At 42.5% G+C, this 22202-nt stretch overlaps 1 protein-coding gene across 4 annotated transcripts in view; it reads left to right on the top strand.

The window, feature by feature from the left end:
* The window catches only part of GRIA1 (glutamate ionotropic receptor AMPA type subunit 1), a 327528-nt gene that overhangs the window by 219625 nt on the left and 85701 nt on the right, over positions 1-22202 (top strand). For all 4 annotated transcript variants that reach the window (XM_073010569.1, XM_073010568.1, XM_008015072.3 and 1 more), the window contains exon 11: positions 4448-4818. In XM_073010569.1, the coding sequence (XP_072866670.1) occupies positions 4448-4818 (371 nt within the window). The remainder of the gene's footprint in view (positions 1-4447; positions 4819-22202) is intronic.

Below are 22202 nucleotides of genomic sequence, written 5' to 3'. Positions count from 1 at the left end.
GGCCGAGGTGGGCAGATCACTTGAGGCCAGGAGTTTGAGACCAGCCTGGCCAACATGGTGAAACCTCTACTAAAAATACAAAAAAATTAACTGGGCATCATGGCACATCCCTGTAATCCCAGCTACTCAGGAGGCTGAGGCATGAGCATTGCCTGAACCCAGGAGACAGAGGTTGCAGAGCCAAGATCATACCACTGCACTCCAGCCTGGGCATCAAGGCAAGACCCTGTCCCAAAAAAAAGGCAATACGGATCAATGATTTCCAGTCTATGATCTCTTATTAAATCACATTATGAAGCATCCAACAAATCCTTGCAATATCATTTACCCCTTTCAGAGCTGGTCTTCATCCACCTCCCTTCTGGATAAGCTGTGGTCAATTCCTCCAAGTCATTTCCATTAGTTTTCCCCCCCATTCTTTTTCTGTTGGTTTACAAACAAAAAAGTAAATACCTTCTCCCTTACAGTGTCTTGTGTTTGTAAAAATTATCAAGATTTATGCAGTGGGTATTAGAGGAAAAAACAGAATTACTGTGAAATTTACACCTGACTTCAAGTTGATTAATGGAAAGTTTCTTTCTACAAGTGAGAACTTAATTCATCCTGAAGCCAGAATTTCTATTCCACTTAAAGCACCTTCTCAATAATCCCAGACAATGAAAGTAACCAGAGGAAATCTCTAAGCAACAGCCAGCTGGTGAGTGGGCAGGGCCCTGATCTGCACAGCATCTGTCACCAGCTTCACATCTGGATTGTTGTACAGCATAAGAGAAAGACATTTGCCTTGAACAGACCTGCATAGCATGTCTCTCGACTCAGAAATGAATGGCATGGCATCTTTCCTTGGAAATCCTCTTAGGTTTCCAGGATCTCTTGATCTCAGGCCAACAGGAGCAGTGGATTTCTATTGAGTAGATGTCAGTGCTTCTGCCATTGGAGAGAGGTAGGAAAGACAGGAGAGCAAGGCATGGTTGGTGATTCCATGTGCTGGGTGCCTAAGGATGAAAATTTTGTTTGTTTGTTTGTTTTAGTTTTTTTGTTTTGTTTTGTTTTTTTACAAAGGAAAAGGTTTAATTGGACTTGTAGTTCTACATGGCTGTGGAAGCCTTGCAATCATGGTGAAAGGCAAGGAAGAGCAAGTCACATCTTACGTGGATGGCAGCAGGCAAAGAGAGAGCTTGTGCAGGAAAATTCTACCTTATAATAAACATCGGATCTCGTGAGACTTACTATCATGAGAACAGCTTGGGAAAGACCTGCCCCAACGATTCAATTACCTCCCACTGGGTCCCTCCCGCGTGATATGGGACACAGCAAACCATATCATTCTGCTCCTGGCCCCTCCCAAATCTCATGTCCTCACATTTCAAAACCAGTCATGCCTTCCCAACAGTCCCCCAAAGGCTTAACTCATTTCAACATTAATTCAAAAGTCCACAGTCCAAAGTCTCATCTAAGACAAGGCAAGTCCCCTCCACCTATGAGCCTGTAAAATCAAAAGCAAGTTAGTTGGCCAGGCACAGTGGTTTACACCTACAATCCCAGCACTTTGGGAGGCCAAGGTGACCGCATCACTTTAGGTCAGGAGTCCAAGACCAGCCTGGCCAACATGGTGAAACCTCATCTCTGCTAAAAATACAGAAATTATCCAGGCATGGTGGTGCAAGCCTGTGGTCCCAGCTACTCGGAGGCTGAGGCAGGATAATTGCTTGAACCCGGGAGGCAGAAGTTGCAGTGAGCCATGATGGTGCCACTGCACTCCAACCTGGGCAACAGAGTGAGACTCTGTCTAAAAAAAATAATAAGTAAATAAATAAAATAAAATCTGGAAAAAAAAGCAAGTTAGTTACTTTCTAGATACAATGGGGGTATAGGCATTGGATAAATACAGCCATTCTAAATGGGAGACATTGGACAAAACAAAGGGGCGACAGGCCTCATGCCAGTCTGAAATCCAATGGGACAGTCAAATCTTAAAGCTCGAAAATGATCTCCTTTGACTCCACATCTCACTTCCAGGTCACGCTGATGCAAGGGGTGGGTTCCCATGGTCTTGGGCAGCTATGCCCCTGTGGCTTTGCAGGGTACAGCCTCCCTCCTGGCTGCTTTCATAGGCTAGTGTTAAGTGTCTGTGGCTTTTCCAGGCTCACAGCGCAAGTTGTCAGTGGATCTACCATTCTGGGGTCTGGAGTATAGCATTGTTGTCAGTGGATCTACCATTGTTGGATCTATAGTTGTCAGTGGATCTACCATTCTGGGGTCTGGAGTATAGTGGCCCTCTTCTCACAGCTCCACTAAGGAGGTACCCAAGTAGGGACTCTGTGTGGGGGGTTCAACCCCACATTTCCCTTCTGCACTGCCCTAGCAGAGGTTCTCCATGAGGGCCCCACCCCTGCAGCAGACTTTTGCCTGGGCATCCAGGCGTTTCCATACATCTTCTGAGATCTAGGCAGAGGTTACCAAACCACAGTTCATGACTTCTGTGTGCCCGCAGGCTCAATGCCACATGGAAGCTGCCAAGACTTGGGGCTACCACCTTCTGAAGCAACAACCCAAACTGTACCTTGCCACCTTTTAGTCATGGATGGAGTGGCTGGGACACACGGCACTAAGTCCTTAGACTGCACACAGCACAGGGTCCCTGGGCCTGGCCCACAAAACAGTTTTCTCCTAGGTCTTTGGGCCTGTGATGGGAGGGGCTGCTGTGAAGACCTCTGACATGCTCTGGAGACATTTTCCCCATTGTGTTGGGGATTAACATTCGACTCCTCATTACTTATGCAAATTTCTTCAGCCGCTTCAATTTCTCCTCAGAAAATGGGTTTTTCTTTTCTATCACATTGTCAGGCAGCAAATTTTCCAAACTTTTATGCTCGGCTTCCCTTATAAAACTTTAACAGCTTTTAACAGCTGCCTTTAACAGCACCCAAGTTACCTCTTGAATGCTTTACTGCTTAGAAATTTCTTCCACCAGAATCCTAAATCATCTCTCTGAAGTTCAAAGTTCTGCAAATCTCTAGGGAAGGGGCAAAATGCTGCCAGTCTCTTTGCTAAAACATAACAAGCGTCAACTTTGCTCCAGTTCCCAACAAGTTCTTCCTCTCCATCTGAGACCACCTCAGCCTAGACTTTATTGTCCATATTGCTATCAGCATTTTCAGCAAAGCCATTCAACAAGTCTTTAGGAAGTTCCAAACTTTCCCACATTTTCCTGTCTTCTTCTGAGCCCTCCAAATTGTTCCAGCCTTTGGAGTTTGGATGAATATTTCTTGCAACCTTTTTATGTTTATCTGCATGCTGGATTTGAAATTTAAAAACTGTGTTATATATGTATTTCTTAGACTTCTTCCTGAAGAAGAAAATGACTGCAATACTACTTTACCTTTTCATCACAGGCTATTATTCCCATGGTTCCCTCTTCCTGGAATGCTGTTCCATGCTAGAGCAACCTGTCAAAATCCTATACCTCTTTCAATGCCTACTTTATATGCCACCTCTTCCAAGATGCAGTCCCTTATCTCCGCAGCCAGAATGAATCCCTCCCTGGTCTCTGGTAGTACTCTGTATATCTTGGATAACACATACCCCTTCCACCTTGTAGACTGGAAAATTGTTTGTGTGTTTCTATGTCTCCTACTAATTTGTAATTTCCTGAGGGTGAGGACCATAGTCTACCTACAACTTTCAGTCTGGAGATTGCACATAGTTAAGTGTTCAATAAATGTCTATGTAGTTAAATTTGCCTTTAGTCAGGACTATCTTGGTTGCAGGAAAAAGAAACCCAATTCAAACTGGCTTAGGCAAACTGAAGCATTGGCTTATGTTCTTGGATTCCTCTGTGTCAATACAGAGGGATGTATTGACACAGGTTCCTAGGGAATCCAGGGTAAGCCCTGAATTTACAGTGGCCCAAATTATGACATCAGAGGTCATCCTCTGAATCTCTTAGGACTAGTTCTCAGTAAACCCATTTGAATCCTATGTCATCTCTGAATGGATGATTCTGGCCAGGGGAGTGGGGTACGTGGATTGACTGGGACCTGGGTCACCTGCTTCCCCATGTAGCCAGAGGGATCAGCCTCATTCCAACCTGTAGGAATGAGAGTGGGGCAAGAATGGTTCCCCTGCCAGAGAAAGTAGGGGGAGCTGCTCAGCGAGCAAAAACAGCAGATATCACAACAGCTTCCTTCTTGTAGTATGAGGAAGATGTCTCTAACATTCAGAACTGTCAAATAATTAGAAAATCTCTTGTAAGATATTGAGCTGACCATCCATTCATCAAAAATATTTTATAGAGTAGGAGGGGTTGGACTTCAAAGATTCTTTCCCACTCTCATATCCTTTAAGACACAAAAGAATAGTCACAATGAGAAGACAAACGAGAGAATGAAAAGGGCTGCTGTGCTCACCTGCAATTTTTTTTTTTTTTTTTTTTTTTTTTTTCCAGAGAGCAGATGTGGCTGTGGCTCCCTTAACTATCACTTTGGTCCGGGAAGAAGTTATAGATTTCTCCAAACCATTTATGAGTTTGGGGATCTCCATCATGATTAAAAAACCACAGAAATCCAAGCCGGGTGTCTTCTCCTTCCTTGATCCTTTGGCTTATGAGATTTGGATGTGCATTGTTTTTGCCTACATTGGAGTGAGTGTCGTCCTCTTCCTGGTCAGCCGCTTCAGTCCCTATGAATGGCACAGTGAAGAGTTCGAGGAAGGACGGGACCAGACAACCAGTGACCAGTCCAATGAGTTTGGGATATTCAACAGTTTGTGGTTCTCTCTGGGAGCCTTCATGCAGCAAGGATGTGACATTTCTCCCAGGTCAGTCAGCTCTTCTCAATCCCTTTGCCTAATGCTATGGTTTTGTTTTTGTTTGTTTGTTTGTTTGTTTTTGTTGGTTTGTTTTTTTTAAAAAAAATACTGGAAAGTAAAGAGATGAATTATTTCAGACTCCACTGTATTCGGTTTTTCAACTATTCTTTACAGTCAACTGTCCATTGTATGCTGTGGATTATCTGGATCATCCTGTGGCTGGGCCATCTCTGTCTGCTGTATGGTTGATGTGCTCTGTCAAGGTTAATAGGCGTAATTATGACTGATGCATTGTAGCTGAAAGGTACAGAGGAAAGAAGAAAGCAATGTGTGGTACAACTAACACTTATGAAGCACCTACCAAATGCCAAGCAAGGTTCTGAGTCCCGTGCATGCCTTATCTCATTGAGTCGTTACACGAACATAAGGTGGTACTCCCATCACGTCTCTTTTTACAAATGAAGAACCACAGAAATGTTGACTATCTTGCCAGTGTTACATAGTTAGTAGGCAAGTGAGCTGAGATTCAGAACGCTGTCCTTTACTACTTCTGCATGGTGGGAAGAGCACTGGACTATGAGTAAGTTCTAGCACTGGTTCTAGCACATGGGCCCTTTATGTGGCCCTCGGAAAGTCACCTCACCCTAGTAGATGCTGGTGTCTTCATCTTCACGAGAAAAACGTTCTTCTTTTCTTTGGTTCTGAGTAAGACTCTGGAAATAATCTAGTTCCAGTGATGATGTAAATTTGTTTCTTGTGATTAAAAAATGGAATTTCAGGCCAGGCGTGGTGGCTCATGCCTGTAATCCCAGCACTTTGGGAGGCCGAGGCAGGTGGATCACTTGAGATCAGGAGTTTGAGACTAGCCTAGCCAACACAGTGAAACCCTGTCTCTACTAAAAATATAAAATATAAAAATAAAAATAAAAATAAAATTAGCCGGGTGTGGTGGCAGGTGCCTGTAATCCCAGCTACTTCAGGAGATTGAGGTGAGAGGATCACCTGAACCTGGGAGGCAGAGGTTGCAGTAAGCCAAGATCGTGCCACTGTACTCCAGCCTGGGTGACAGAGTGAGATTCCGTCTTAAAAAAAAAAAAAAAGAAAGAAAAGAAAAGAAAAAGAAAATGGAATTTCTCAGTGGTGCCTCAGATATCACATTGAAAGCACTCAGGTAACCAAATCAGTGGGATTTTAGCCCCCAGTATGGAATCAGAATAGCTCCATTTTTGTCTGTTTTATATATTGGACTTGTGAACACAATTTATTTTGGAAAAAAAAAGTTACTGAAGCTAAGAAAAGAGAAAGGGTGGACAGGAGAGAGTGGGGTAAAAAGTAGGAAAGCTGCCAGTCTAGACCAAGTCCCACATTTACTGACCTCCTGTTCTTTTGACTACATTCTGGATGTGCATGCCACAATACCCCACCAATTTGCCTGATAAATAAACACTGACTCTATTTCTTTTTACAGTTGCTTAATGTCTATGAACTCTTTTTCCAGTAGGCACTCTCTTAGATTACCAAATTTCAAAAGCCTACAGGGAGTCATGGCTCAGAATTTGGCCTCCATGGATAGATCTGGAGGCATAAGTGCATAATATCAAGGTCTCACAGACATGTCCTGGAGGCATCTTTACCACCCATCTATGTTTTGCATGTCAGTGTCAATGAGGACCAATATTCCTAAGCGGCAATGGAGTAAATTCTTTCTAACAAGCTTCCCTCAGGACTTATTTTGCCTGCTGTATAACTTAGAAAGTCTTATCGTTCATTATAATCTTGTTTTTCTTTAAATAAGAAGACAGTGGGGGGTGGGGGGGGGTGCGTGGGAGAGGAGGTGTGAGACTGGCTGCTTGGCCAATACTGGCAAACACATGGTGAAGAGTAGAGAGAACCAAGCAGGGGAAGGGCTTGCTTAAAAATAAATCAGGCCCGTGGATAAACAGTGGGAAGAAACAATTCCTAACTAGTCAGTATAATGTAGGGCCATCACAACATACAGGTGTCAGAAAAGACCCATGAACTTGTTTTTTCTCCTTTATTTCCTTCATCAGTGAGCATCTCATCTTTTCACAGCACCTTTATGCTGTGATCTCAGGGTGTGTTTTCTTTCTCCCCACTATTCCTCCAGAGGTTTCAATCTTGTGGTCCATAAACTGAATCTTCTGTCAGACATGTTTTTGTTTAATCTGTACAGAATTTGGCAATGGTTGTCCAAAATTGAGTGGTAGCTGTCCTCTTGAACAGGTCCGCGCATTCAAGGTTCACCCCAGCCCCAACCTGACCTTCTTTGTTCCTGTGTTATTCAGCTGGTCCCAGAGGGTGTTTGAGTTTGTGACCTCTGGCTGCAAGAGGATTTTCAAACTATGCTTTCTGGACTTTTGAGGATTCCAGTAGGGTATCGTAGGAGTTGACATGGAGTGAAGAGTAAACTGAACAACATACCCAGCCTCCGTCCTCCCTGATTTTAATAAAACAATTCCACTCTATGCCTCTTTTTCATTAATGAAATGGAAATAACAGTTCCTACCTCAAATGTCGTTGGAAAGTTTAAAAGTATGCATAGAACCTGTAACACAGTACCCAGTCTTCACACAGGAAATGCAACAACTGGATGCTTTTTTTTTATTATGTTATTGATTTTTTTAATTGGATTTTGTCTAAACTTCACTGGAAGAAACAATGCCACCACGGCTCACACTGATTTGAAAGCCTAATACCTTCTTGAGAAGTCCATTAACAAAGCAGAAATAGCCAGTGGTTTACTCCAGAGACCAGCAATATCTGGATTCCTAAGGCTCCTTCTCATAGGAACTGGGAGGAAGGGTTGTTGACTTTGGCTGAAAGGTCGGACAGACACAAGGGTGAACTGCCAGAGTAAGTTAGAACTTTGATCCACTTGAGATGGACTTTTTTATCAAGCCAGCCTTGATAAAAAGGTTAATCCAGAGCTTAGGAGCCTGTAAAATCTCCCTTGAGAGTGAGAATGTATCAAAATGTTTCTTGGAAATATATGTAGAAGAGAAGAGACATGTACTTCATCTTACCTTGAACCAGACGAAAAGACAAGGATGCTAAGACAGTGATCAAAGTTATAGACTAAGCAGACAATGAAAAACATCAATAGAAACTTTTGTTGTCATTGTTGTTTATGTATTTCCTGATGAAATCAGTAAGTTTCATGACCTTCTGATATGCACGGTACTGTGTTAGACACTCTGGGTGCTATAGTAGAAGGGGCTTTTAAAGCTGGCATTCATCCAACATCCTTTCAAATGAGCTTCAATTAACTGATCTTGCTGCTTATTTAAAGAAAATGTCATAAACCCTTACTAATCTAGAATTTGTGGAAATCAATTTCATCTGAATTGCATGTATCTGCACTTAGCCACAAGTAGCTTTAACTCTTTCTAATCTCTTCAAAATTGATGTTAATGTCTAGTAACCAAAAACCAACAAAATGTGGCCAAGTGTAATTGTCTGCAAATAACATCAAAACCTGACCATAGTAATACGGTAAAGATAAAGATAACCCAGTAAAGAGGGTTATCTTTCTCACATGTAAGAAAGTGGTAGCAGGTCGTGGCTTGTGGTGAAATCCAGATTGGCTGTTCTGCAATTATCTTGGCCTTTTCTTCTTGTTCATAAGATGGCGGTTCCCAAATATTGTGTCCATGTTCAAACAGCATGAAGGAAAAAAAGTGTTGCCTTCTATTTCTGTCTTTTTGGATCAGAAGAACAAAAGCTTAACAAAATACTCTCCAACCCACACAGATGTCTGCTTCTTTCTCATTGGTCAGGACAGTGGCCATGATTATTTCTAGTGGCAAGAGAGGCTGAGAAGGCAAGAATTTAGGTTTCCCAGCCTCTAGAGTAGGCAGGGCAGGAATCGATATTGGGGGAATCAACTGACAATATTGGCCACTGTGCCTAAAGTCAATGTTTTCTGCACTGGAATCCAGAATTAGCACAGTCAATGGTGTATGCCAGCAAATGCTAGTGAAATACTTTAAAGACTCCTCCACCCACCCTTTGAAATGTATATTCAATAAATTGGTTTATATAACCCATTTTAACAGTGAAAGTTAAAAATCACTTCAACTATGATCACAGATTACAATTTTTTTTTTAATTAAGTTGATGGTGAGATTAAAAAGGGACCCATGAATTCACTTTTAGGCCTGCTTCTTTCTTGTTCAAAAAAAAAAGAAAAAAAAAAACTTTTTTAAAACTCAGTCACCCAGGCTGGAGTGCAGTGGTACAATCTCGGCTCACTGCATAACTTGACATCATAGCTTGACCTTCTGGGCTCAAGCTATCCTCCCACCTCAGCCTCACGAGTAGCTGGGACTACAGGCACAAGCCTCCACACCCAGCTAATTTTTGTATTTTTTATATAGATGAGGTTTCCCTATGCTGCCCAGGCTGGTCTCGAACTCCTGAACCCAAATGATCTGCCTACCTCAGCCTCCTGAAGTGCTGGGATTACAGGCATGAGCCACTGTGCCCAGCCCAAAGACCTATTTTTAATAGATAGTGTCGATTTTGAGGAGTATGTTAAAGAAGGAATAAAAATCATCACAGACAAAATTTATCTTTAGCTCCCTCAACTTTCATTTCTGGTCCATTTCCCGTCCATTTCCCTGTATGTGTGGTCAAGATCATTCATTTATTCAACAGATACTGCTAACTGCTTACGACATGCAGGGCATGGTTCTAGGTGCTGAGGATATGAAGATATATCGATGTTGGAGTGTGGAGGGCAGGAGCCTTTGCTTCAAGGAACTGGCAGTATAGTGATATAAGAGACATTAAACAAACGTTCGTGAATGTGTAAGTTGGGATGTGCTATGAATAAAATGAACCTGCTGTTGCAATAGATAATACAAGAAGTGGAATTAAACAAGTCTTACTTGGAGTGTTCTGAGAAGGTTTCTCTGAGGAGCTGATGGGTGAGAATGAGCTAGACTTGTACAGAGCTAAGAGACATAAATAGCCATGCGCAAAGGCTCTCAGGTGAAAAAGAGTTTAGTGCTCTCGAGGACTGGAGGAGTGACCCGTGTGTCTAGCTTACTGTGAATCAAGAGGACAGGGGTTTGAGATAATATTGGAGGAAGAGGCAGAGGCCTGTGCAGGGCCCTGTGGTCACATTTTAAATTTCATGTTTTATTGTAAATGCAACAGAAGACCATTGGAGGGTTTTAAGCAAGGGAAGGATTGATTTGTATGCTAAAATACCACTCTGGGGAGCTATGAGGAAAATGAATTGGGCAGAGAAGAGTCCAGAGTGGAAGCAGAGGGACCAAGCAAGAGGCTCTCACAGCCATCTTGGGGAAATTACAGTGATGGAAATTATAATGATGGTCATTGACGTGGATTTATGGTTCACTCTGAGACTAGAATTGACAGGACTTGCTGATGTATTGGATCTATGAGGATGAGTGGGGGGGGAATCAAGGGTGAGTCCAAGGGGGAGGAAGCATTTGGAAAACATGGAACTACAGTGCCAGGGACTATTAGCTCTGGGCAGGATCAATAGGATGCTCTAGTTTACCCACCCCATGTTACACATGAGGAAACTGAGGCCAGAGAGGTGAGGAAAGGCATTTTCTCTAAGATCACCCAGGTGATACCTATGGCTGGTTGCTGCCCAATCCAATGCTACCCTACTGTGCAGTCTCAGCCCAAGGCTCCATTGCCTTCCAATGAACTGAGAGTGAACTTCTTCAGCTTATTGCACCCACGGCCCCACTTCCCCAGTGGTCTCTCCACGGCATCAGTATTTTTCTGGGTTCAGGTGACCTTAATAAGAGAATGAGAGGATGTTAGAGGGTGCTAGGGGGATAGAGGAAAATGGGAAATTATGACTTTAGCTTTCAGAATTCTCTCTTTTATTCTTGATCATAAACTGTATTGGAATGTGTAATAATTGTCTCCACCTGGTGGAGATAATTACTCCCAGGAGAAGAAGTCTCAGGCGGGGAAGCGATGGCCGTTTGGAGATCTCCTGGAGCCTGATATCATAACCTCCTCCCTCCACTAATTTATTTATTTATTTAATTTTTTCCAAGACGGAGTTTTGCTCTGTTGCCCGGAGCTTGAGTGCAATGGCATGATCTCAGCTCACTGCGACCTCCGCCTCCCAGGTTCAAGCAGTTCTCTTGTCTCAGCCTCCCCAGTAGCTGGGATTACAGGCGTGTGCCACCACGCCCAGATAATTTTTGTGTTTTCAGTAGAGATGGGGTTTCACCATGTTGGCCAGGCTGGTCTTGAACTCCTGATCTTGTGATCCGCCCACCTCAGCCTCCCAAAGTGCTGGGATTACAGGCGTGAGCCACTGTGCCCAGCCTTGTTGAGGGCCTTTTAACTGACTCACCATAGAAAGGCAGTGGCCAATGAGGAGAGCCCAAGCCAATAACCAATGATAGCCTGACGTTTGCATTCACACACTAGTTTCATAGCAACCAGAATGCCTCTGGCACTGAGAGTCTATGAGAACCCTTCCTCTTTCTACCTCCTGCTCTCTATCCTCCCCTCCCAGCAAGAGCTGTGCAAACCCATTTCTCTTGCTCATCTTGATGTCACTGGAGTATTGTGGGGAAGAGAAAGAGCCTGAGAGTAAATATTGAGGCAAGTTGATGAAGGCAGCCTGAAATTGTGAAACATTTCTCATTTTGAAAAGGCAAACCTCATTTAGGCCACAGATTCATTTCTACAAGGAAAAGTGTCACAAGGATGTGTCAAAAATGATGAGCAGGAAATGTGCAATAGATAATCTGGGTCTTGGGACTAGGCATGGGGGTTTCTGCTGGGACCCTCTGCATCAGAATCACCTGGGATGTTTGTCCAAATGCAGGTTCTAAGACTGCATTTCAGCTCTCTAGAATTTGAAACTGCAGTTGGAGAGAAAGTTCTACATGTTTCATAAGCCTCCCCACCCACTTCTGCCCCAGGGCTGATGAGCATTAAAGTTGGAAGTCATTGAACTAGCGTGCTGTCCAGGGAAGTCAGCTTAAAAATACGAAAAGCAAGGCCCATAGGGCAGCTAGAAATTATGCTGGTCAAAAGCCATAAACATGGAGCCCAAGGTCTGCTGACTCACTACCCTATAGTATGTTACTTGCTGGGTGAGCAAGGCCCTTGGCACTGGGGGTTGACTGTGGCCTTCAAAGCAGGGGCCTGGCTGTCCTGATGGCCCTGCCTTCTGCAGGCCAAGCCAGCAAGAGGAACTTACCAAGGGTTTCACCAGCGTATTTCTCCCTTGACTGTGTTTTCCTCTCCATTAGCAAGCAACACCAACACAAAGGGACTGTCCCAGGTGAGGTGATTCTGCAGTCATGGCAGGTGTGAAGTGTGCATGGACTGTGTAGGGGTGGCCCCCATCATGGGGGATGGGGTGTGGAACTCCAGATCAATGGCTCCTACTTTTTCCATTTTAATCTTCTGCTACCTGATGGTGAGACCCAGCACCAGGTTCTGCTACTGAGCAGTTTTACAGACCTTTGAGAAGAAGAGTAGAAGTTTCACAAGCTCCAAAAGCAGCATGGAAGTGTTAAAATGAGTGCAGTGACAGGAGAATAAAAGCCTTCACTGGATATGCAAATGCAACCATCGTTTTCTGTGTCTCAGCCAGCAGTTCTGGCCATCAGCAAGGGGGAAGCATAATTGCTCTCTCTAGATTGTTCTGGAAGTTTATACTTTGAACAGTTTAATTGAGGGAGAGATTTTTTTTTTTCTCCAAAATTACAATAGGGAAATTTTCAGAAAGTTTTTCACAGAGCTGAAAGGGATGTTGAGTACCAATTATTCATTTATTTATTCATTAAGTATTTCTTTAGCAACTGTTATTTAACAAACATTGTTCAAGGTACCGTGAGAGACATCACAGAACATAGCAGACAAAATCTCCTACTCTCCTGGAGCTTGCATTCCAGAGAGAAGAGGCAGGCTATAAACAAAACAAAAATGTGATTAACATGGCCATCCCAATTTGATAGGTGAGGATTCTGGGTGACAGGGAGGGGAAGGGACATAGCCAAAATCACACAGATAATTAGTGTAAGTTCAATAGCATAGGAGTGGAAATCAGCCGAGGGCTGTGATGAACTGCACATGCATGTGTCAGTTAGAGAGGATAGCTCCCCCTTAGCTCTGGACAGTCATTGCCATGGGAACTCTGTGCAGACCAAACAAAAGCATGCCTAGCTTCAGCTTGTACGCCACCAGTTTGAGAGCCCTAAAAGAATGGTGAGGCATAAAACAACCTTCGTATGTACTTACTGCATTTAGACACACTTGGAATATCTTATTTATATGTTTTTTAAGGGAATTTTTCTCCCTTTCCCCTCATTTTTGATTCCAAGTATGAAATCTGATTGCTGTATTTTTCTTTCCTTTCATATACTTTGGAAAATCCAGGCCATAAATGGTGGCTGCACTAAAAGAAAGATGGTCCCTAAATTTCTGTATCCAGAGAAGCCTATTTATGGCTAGCTACATCTTCATAGTTCTGCATTTTCCCAGAGGGGACCTCTTGTTTTTCTTTTAAACCCTCACTGGATATATAGCATCTGTGATCAAGAAACCCAATTGTTTACCTGCAAAGAAGTACTGAGTTCTAGACAGAAAAAAAAATGAAAGCATAGCTAATTGAATTAATGGGGAAAGTATGCTGAAACCCCTATGGGGAGCCTGATGGTTTTGAATATGAGTTAGGTACCACCATCCAACTGTGGTGAATGAATCATTTTTGCTACACAACTTACTAGCTATGTCCAACCAGGATAATAGGTGAATTAAGTCCAAGACACCCAGCAGAAAATAAATGGTGTCAAGGACACTAACAGAAACCACAAACCTAGCTGATGACAGTCACTGTTTGCATCTAGTGGCTTAAGGAGAAAGGGCCTCAAAATAAGGAGACACAGTGCCTGCTAAAGCAGAGTGGAGTCCCACCCAAAGGCAGAAGTAGGACCAGCTGTTGTCACAAGGGATGGAGGAGGTGGTAAAGGAACTTAAAAAGAAACTGAATCTCAGCTACTACTAACCCACTAGATGAGTCACTTTCTCTCTCTGTGTCTCACTTTTTCCTCTGCAAAATGGGAGTAAGATGGTCTCTAGTATTGCCCTAGCTCCCCATCTAAGGCTCACCTCCTTACGATTCCCAGCTTAGCCAAGGCTCCAACCAAGCCAAGTTGTGCTTCATTCTGTCTCCCAGCTCCATACTCCCATTATGCCTTTGTTGTTCCCTCTGCTTGGAGTGACTTTTCCCAACTTTCCTGCTCAACTCCTTCCCCATTTGCAAATGTTGCCTTCTCACTCTCCCCCAACCAACCCCAATTACTCCTCTGAATCTGTGCTTTACAGTCATAGCTATAAGCTTGAACTCTGCAGCAAGGCTGGCTGGGATTGAATTCTGACTCTACCACCTACTAACTGTGTGAGCTTTAGAAAATAACTTTCCTACACCCAGTTTCCACTTCTGGAAAATAGGGAAAATAATAAGACCTACCTCAAATGAGATATTCTGAGGATTAAATGATGTGATTCACGGAAAGCATTTGCCTTGCATAGGGGTGACACACGGTAAATGCTGTTGTTATTGCTGCTGTTGCCATTGTTGCTGTCACCTACACCTCTCAGAGGGCATCTTAAATCTTCAACACTGCACTATAGTTACCACGTCTGTTCCTTATTGAGACTGGTAAACTCATTTCTACAACTCATTCAAAACTTGACATGAGGGGTTGTGTGTTCTAAATACTCAATATATGTTTGTTGAATGTCTATCTTCACAGTAGCTAGGACTCTGTCCTATTTTTCACTTAATGAAGAGAAAATTGGTTAATGGAGAGAATTTCTAGCTGTCACTAACTACTTGTGCAACACAGGGCAACTCAGTCCTGGTCTCTGAATGGATTTGGAGAAGAAGTGGGAAGAATTGGAGATAAAGAAATTAAAGGGAACCAGAAAATAAAGTTACCTTGTCATCCTAATGTTGCCAGCTACCCCACTATTCAGGAAAGCTCTGATCTCTTTGCTGGAAAAATAGTAGCAAAAACTTGTTTCTTTCATGTGTTGTACCTACTGTGTGTCAGGCACTCTGATAAATGTTAGATCATGTTACGGCTAATCTTCTTGACAACTCTGCCTGGTATATCAACACCATTTTGTGATGAAAAAACTGGGGCTCAGAGAGATTAATTCACTTTCATGTGGGTACCCAGCAGGGTTGAGATTATAACCTGTGTCTGTCTGATTCTAATACCCATGATTTATCCTTGACACACAGCTGTCTTCCAAGACCAGCAATCTTCTGAAGGTCCCTTAGGGCCCTCCAGGGATTGTTATAATTTTTATAAAAGGGGGGACATCCTTTTTCCTTTATAGGATTCCCTAACTCTGATTTTTTTAGTGGGCCTTGCTTTGAATTTTTATTTAATTTGTATTATTCCTAACAGTATCTTTGTCTTTAAGAGTCATCTCCTGAGGGAGCAGAGATGAGGACCCAAGAGAGTATTTTGCCCCCACCAAGATCAGGTGCAACCTGCTCAGTTGGAGTGAGGGAGATGGTGAGACAGAGATAAGAGCAAAAATGTAACTGGTGCCACTTTGGAAAGTCAACTACAGCTGGGAAAGGACTGTGGGACATTCCATAGTCACAGCCAAAGCTGGAGTGGGCATGTTGTTAACTGTAGCACTTTAAGTAGGAAGGATAAATGGGGAGAAAACAGGGAAATAGAATCAGAAATGGCCTTAAAATTGTGACTGTGAGAGAGATCTGGAATCTATTTATCCTATGGGTGAATTCCATTTATCCTATAGAAATGGTCATGCAAATGTGGTAAGATGTATGCTAAGGACATTCATTTCACTGTTTTAAAAAGCAGGAGATGACTTAGTGTCCATCAGTAGAAAGCTGGTGAAAGAAATGCCAGCCCATCATCCAAAGGAGCAAGAAGCAACTGTTGAGGAGGATGAACAATAATGGCTGTGCTACTTTGTAGAGAACTTCAGGGTCACAGTACCAGGAAGTCGTAGGTTATGGTCTTGTTGATCCAAATTATAGGCTCTTTTCACTGCCCCATGCTGCCTCCCTGGAACACAGGAACTAGGGAAATGTAAAACCAAGGGTTGTACAAAATCCTTTGTTACACATACTTCATGGAATCAGTGCTAGAGTTCTTCTGAGAAAGGAAAAATTCGTGTGGGTTAAGGTGAACAGAGACTTCTGGGAAGCATTGAATGGTGCCTTGAAAGACGAAATAAGATTTTTCCACAGAAGCAAAGAGAAATGAGGAGGGAATCCCTGCTGGGGAATGATCATGAACAAAGGCACTGAGGCAGATAGGGAGACACGTAAGGGAGGGAGCCAATACCAATGAATACCTAGAAAGGATCTTGATTGACGGCTACCATAGCTCAACAAGGTGGGTTGAGCTATGGTATCTGTCAATCAAGATCCTTCCTAGGTATTCATTGGCCAAGGGCTCAGAGTTCACCAAGTTTAATGATAAACCCAATACCATGACTTTTGGGGCCCTGTACCCTGCTATGAGGCTATTAAAGTGTCACCTTAGAAACACACAGTGTGTAAAATAGATAATGTTGGACCACTTCTTCAGTTGCCATCAAGAAGACCTCTAGGAAGTAGCTCTCAACTTCTTGTGGACCACCTTTGTTGACTGGTGTTAAGACTTAGTCTACCATGGATGGAACTTTGCCAGCCACATTCTAACTTCTGGGATTCAAAGGGTCCTGGCTGAGCACTTGGGAACCCACTGGCCACCACTGCTGCCAGGTTATTTATCTCCTGAGCATCAGGTAGAAGGGGCTGTTAGAAAAATGTCTTCCTGGCAGGGGACCCCCCTGAGATTCATTTTCTCTTTCATGTCTCATTTTGGGAATGGAAAAAAGTCAATAGAGAGGGAGTTTGCTTGACTTTGGTTCTGGCTATTGTGGGCATGTATTTCTACAGATACAAGAAAGGAGTCATCACTCCGATGTTTTAAATTGAGCACCACCTGGGATCTAAACCTTGCATTAGGCACAAAGCTAACTAAGTATTATGGCAGATTTAAAGAAGCAAGAAGTGAGTTCAGACCTCTACATTTGCAACGCAGTAGAAGAACCAAGGTATGCAAGGAGAAAAGTAGATAATAAAGCAGAACATGCATTTGAATAATTCCCAAAAGTCGGGTTAATAGTCAATAGGTAGAGAAGAGAGAAAGATCACTGAGGACTAAAATGATCTGGGCTGGCTTATGGAAAAGGAGAAACTTGGGCTGGTCCCAAGGGATTAAGCAAGACTTATAGGAGGAACTACAGGTAAGACAAAGGGGTTGGGGGGACAAGTCAAGCAAAGAAGGAGAGAGGACTGTTTTTTGAGGCCAAGGATCCTATTATTCAGATAGACCTGGGTTTGGATCCTAGCTCCACCAGCTACTAAGCTTTCAGACTTGAGCCAATAGGTTAACCATTGAGCCTCAGTTTCCTCAAATGTGAAAAAAGGTCCATGCATACCAATATCACAGGATCATTGTAAGAATACATGAGCAAACAGAGGCCTAGTACATAGTACATACCAGAGAGTCAAAAATCTTGATTTTCTTTCCTTTCCATTATGTTAATCACCTCACTTCCTTCTCACCCTATCCCTGGTCCCCCACCAATCATTTATTCCTTGCTAAGAGTTTTCTGAGACTCACTGACAGGCATCTCCTTATCTGGCTGTGCTGCTGGCCCACCTCCGGCCAGAGGAAAGTCCAGAGGCTGTTTCCAGCAGGAGGAGGAAAGCTGCAAGATTCAGTGTTATGACTAGAGGGTATTGGCAGCATCACTCATCCCATCCCAGTGTTATTTTTCAGCTCAGTTATTGGACAAGAACTGGATCCACACACCTGCCCACTTTGCTAGTGTTACTCATTTCTCTGGTAGTAACCATTCCCTGCCAAACCAGACTGTCCACAAGTCCATTCCTGCTCTCCTGGGCACCTGCTTTTGTTTCCTTGAGGTCAGCATTAGGTTCATTTTTCTTTACATCTCAAGAGTGGTGGATATTGGTTTTGCAGGAATTGTAAATTTGTAGGGCTTTCTCAACAGAGCAGCTAAGAGCGTGGGCTCTGGAGTTGGGCCTGGGCTTAGTTCTGCCTCTTACACTAATTTTCTGTGTGATTCTGGGCAACTAGCTTTTCATGTCAGAGCCTCTACCACTATTGCTGTATAACAAATCACTCCAAACTTGTGACAAAAAAAAAAAAAAAGGCCATTTTATTAAGCTCATGGATTTCATGGGTCAGGAAATTTGGAAAGGGGCACCATGGGATGATTTGTCTCTGCTTGTATCTGGGGCCTTCAGTGGAAAATCTAGAAGGCTGTGGATGACTTGACAGCTGGGGGAAGGAATCATCTGAGGGCTCACTCTCTCCTTTACATGTCTGGCAGTCGAGGCTTTTGCCTGAACACCTACACGTGCCCTCTCCTGGCTCCTCCGCGGGCTTCCTCACAGCACGATGGCTGGGTTCCAAGAATAAGTGTCCCAAAAAGAAGCAGGCAGAAGCTGTATCACCTTTCATAACCTACCCTCAAAAGTGACACAGTGTGACTTCTGCCGTAGTCACAACCCCAACCAGATTAAAAGAGAAGGAACATAGATTCTACCTTTCAGTAAGAGAAGGCTCAGCGTCGCATCGTAAGAAGGTGTGGAATGGAGGGGGTAGGGGTATTGTGACCATCTTTGGAAAATACAATCTGCCACACTTTATATATAAAATAAGGATTATACCTTTTGAAATCATTATGAAAATTAAATGGAATAAGGTATTTAAAGGATGTAGCATGGTGCTGACATGTAATAAGTGCTCAGTAAAAGGCATGTGCTCCAGTCAATATCATACTGAATGGGCAAAAACTGGAAGCATTCCCTTTGAAAACTGGTACAAGGCAGGGATGCCCTCTCTCACCACTCCTATTCAACATAGTGTTAGAAGTTCTGGCCAGGGAAATCAGGCAGGAGAAAGAAATGAAGGATATTCAATTAGGAAAAGAGGAAGTCAAATTGTCCCTGTTTGCAGATGACATGATTGTATATTTAGAAAACCCCATCGTATCAACTCAAAATCTCCTTAAGCTGATAAGCAACTTCACCAAAGTCTCAGGATACAAAATCAATGTGCAGAAATCACAAGCATTCTTATACACCAATAACAGACAAACAGAGAGCCAAAGCATGAGTGAACCCCCATTCACAATTGCTTCAAAGAGAATAAAATACCTAGGAATTCAACTTACAAGGGATGTGAAGGACCTCTTCAAGGAGAACTACAAACCACTGTTCAATGAAATAAAAGAGGACACAAACAAATGGAAGAACATTCCATGCTCATGGATAGGAAGAATCAACATCGTGAAAATGGCCATACTGCCCAAGGTAATTTATAGATTCAATGCCATCCCCATTAAGCTACCAATGACTTTCTTCACAGACTTGGAAAAAACTGCTTTAAAGTTCATATGGAATCAAAAAAGAGCCCACATTGCCAAGACAATTCCAAGCCAAAAGAACAAAGCTGGAGGAATCATGCTACCTGACTTCAAACTATACTGCAAGGCTACAGTAACCAAAACAGCATGGTACTGATACCAAAACAGAGATATAGACCAATGGAACAGAACAGAGGCCTCAGAAATAATACCACACATCTACAACCATCTGATCTTTGACAAACCTGACAAAAACAAGAAATGGGGAAAGGATTCCCTATTTAATAAATGGTACTGGGAAAACTGGCTATCCATATTAGAAAGCTGAAAATGGATTCCTTCCTTACACTTTATATGAAAATTAATTCGAGATGGATTAGAGACTTAAACGTTAGACCTAAAACCATAAAAACCCTAGAAGAAAACCTAGGCAATACCATTCAGGACATAGGCATGGGCAAGAACTTCATGTCTAAAACACCAAAAGCAATGGCAACAAAGCCAAAATTGACAAATGGGATCTAATTAAATTAAAGAGCTTCTGCACAGCAAAAGAAATTACCATCAGAGTGAACAGGCAACCTACAGAATGGGAGAAAATTTTTGCAATCTACTCATCTGACAAAGGGCTAATATCCAGAACCTACAAAGAACTCAAACAAGTTTACAAGAAAAAACAAACAACCCTATCAAAAAGTGGGCAAAGGATATGAACAGACACTTCTCTAAAGAAGACATTTATGCAGCCAACAGACACATGAAAAAATGCTCATCATCACTCGCCATCAGAGAAATGCAAATCAAAACCACAATGAGATACCATGTCACACCAGTTAGAATGGCAATCATTAAAAAGTCAGGAAACAACAGGTGCTGGAGAGGATGTGGAGAAATAGGAACACTTTTACACTATTGGTGGGACTGTAAACTGGTTCAACCATTGTGGAAGACAGTGTGACGATTCCTCAAGGATCTAGAACTAGAAATACCATTTGACCCAGCCATCCCACTACTGGGGATATACCCAAAGGATTATAAATCACACTGCTATAAAGACACATGCACACATATGTTTATTGTGGCACTATTCACAATAGCAAAGACTTGGAACTAACCCAAATGTCCATCAGTGACAGACCAGATGAAGACAATGTGGCATATATATATTTATACACACACCACATGTGGAATACTATGCAGCCATAAAAAAGGACGAGTTCATGTCCTTTGTAGGGACATGGATGCAGCCAGAAACCATCATTCTCAGCAAACTATCACATGAACAGAAAACCAAACACCACATGTTCTCACTCATAGGTGGGAATTGAACAATGAGAACACTTGGACACAGGAAGGCGAACATCACACACCAGGACCTGTTGTGGGGTGGGGGTAGGGGGAAGGGATAGCATTAGAAGATATACCTAATGTAAATGACAAGTTAATGGGTGTAGCACACCAACGTGGCACATGTATCCATATGTAACAAACCTGCACGTTGTGTACATGTACCCTAGAACTTAAAGTATAATAAAAAAAAATTTTTAAAAGGCTTGTGCTCTCTCTCTCTCCAAGTAGAGAACTATATGACATTTATAGTCAATGATTATTAATATTCCATGTAGTCAGTGTTTTTTAATATTTTGTGTTCACAATAGACACGAGTGATTATTTTTAAGCTAATTAATGAAAGCATTAGATCCTTAATGAGTCTATAGAGTAGGGTCTTAAAATACGTATAGTTTCTTATCTCATCATCTCATATTATACTTTGGGAAACCAAGGTTGAGGAAGTTCACATAGCCAGTAAAGTTAGCATTGAGCATTTTATAATCTAGGCTTGGATAAAGCATTTTTTTGAAAATAGCTCAAGTGATCCTTAACGAACAATAAGCAATTTTTTAAAGGACTAATATTTAGACTTCAACACCTTTCAGGTTATGTAGGACCTTGAACATCATCATAATCCTTTGATGCAAATGAAAAGAGACAGGAGGAGCATTAGTGCTTGGTGCATTCTTATTTTGCCGCAGAAAACCCGTCAACAGGTCTGAACACTAAAAGAAGCCCGGTCACTGCCTATGTCTTTTTGAGACTATATATACTGCTCCTCCATCCCACGCCCAGAGTCTCCATGTTTAGGCAATGTTCGCTCGGTGTAGTCAGTAGGACAGAACAATTAAAGTTAGCAACATTGAGTTACTGTGCCTTTGCATATCCACCTGAGAAGTAAGACCAAAAGGACCAGAATGTATGGGTCATGGTGTGTGTTTCCTTATCAAGGCTGTGTAGAGAGCCTGGCTAGATAAGAACAGGAATCAGAAGATACAACTGTGGCCATGTGCCCGTGGGCAAGTCACTTTTCTTCTCAAGCCTCAGGTTTCACACTTTGAATGATCTGACATTCTACAATGGAAGGTGTTTCCTGAGCCCCTGTGGCCAGTTCTGTATACTCCTTAGTACCATAAAGAGTACATAGAAATAAGGAACACCAATTTGCTTTTATGATGTGTATAGTCTAATTAGGAAGATACGACTAACACACATGAAACAGTGAACTTATTAAGTTCAGGTGTATCCTGGGCCCCAAGTGCCATCCATGGGTGACCCAGATGGGAGAAATGGACATTGGTAGAAGGTCAGTCCTCATCTCCATCTGGCTGGGGAGGGAGAAAGGGGAGACGCATGATTAGAACATAAGCAAATATATCAGCCTTCCTTAGTAAGCTAAGGGTTCTTACATTTTACCATATATGTTACAACAAAACTCAGACAGGAAAAAGGGAATTTTCTTACTTACACAGAGCAGATTCGTATTCATGGTGATGCTTGTTTAACTTCAACCTCTTTTTTTACTCAATGGACTCTTTCCTCTTAAATTTAAGACAACAAATTGAGCAAAGGTATAAATAGGA

Source organism: Chlorocebus sabaeus, chromosome 23 (genome assembly GCF_047675955.1).
Source record: "Chlorocebus sabaeus isolate Y175 chromosome 23, mChlSab1.0.hap1, whole genome shotgun sequence".
Taxonomy (NCBI): Eukaryota; Metazoa; Chordata; class Mammalia; order Primates; family Cercopithecidae; genus Chlorocebus; species Chlorocebus sabaeus.
Note: the sequence above shows the minus strand (reverse complement) of the source record. Positions and strands in the feature narration are given on the sequence as shown.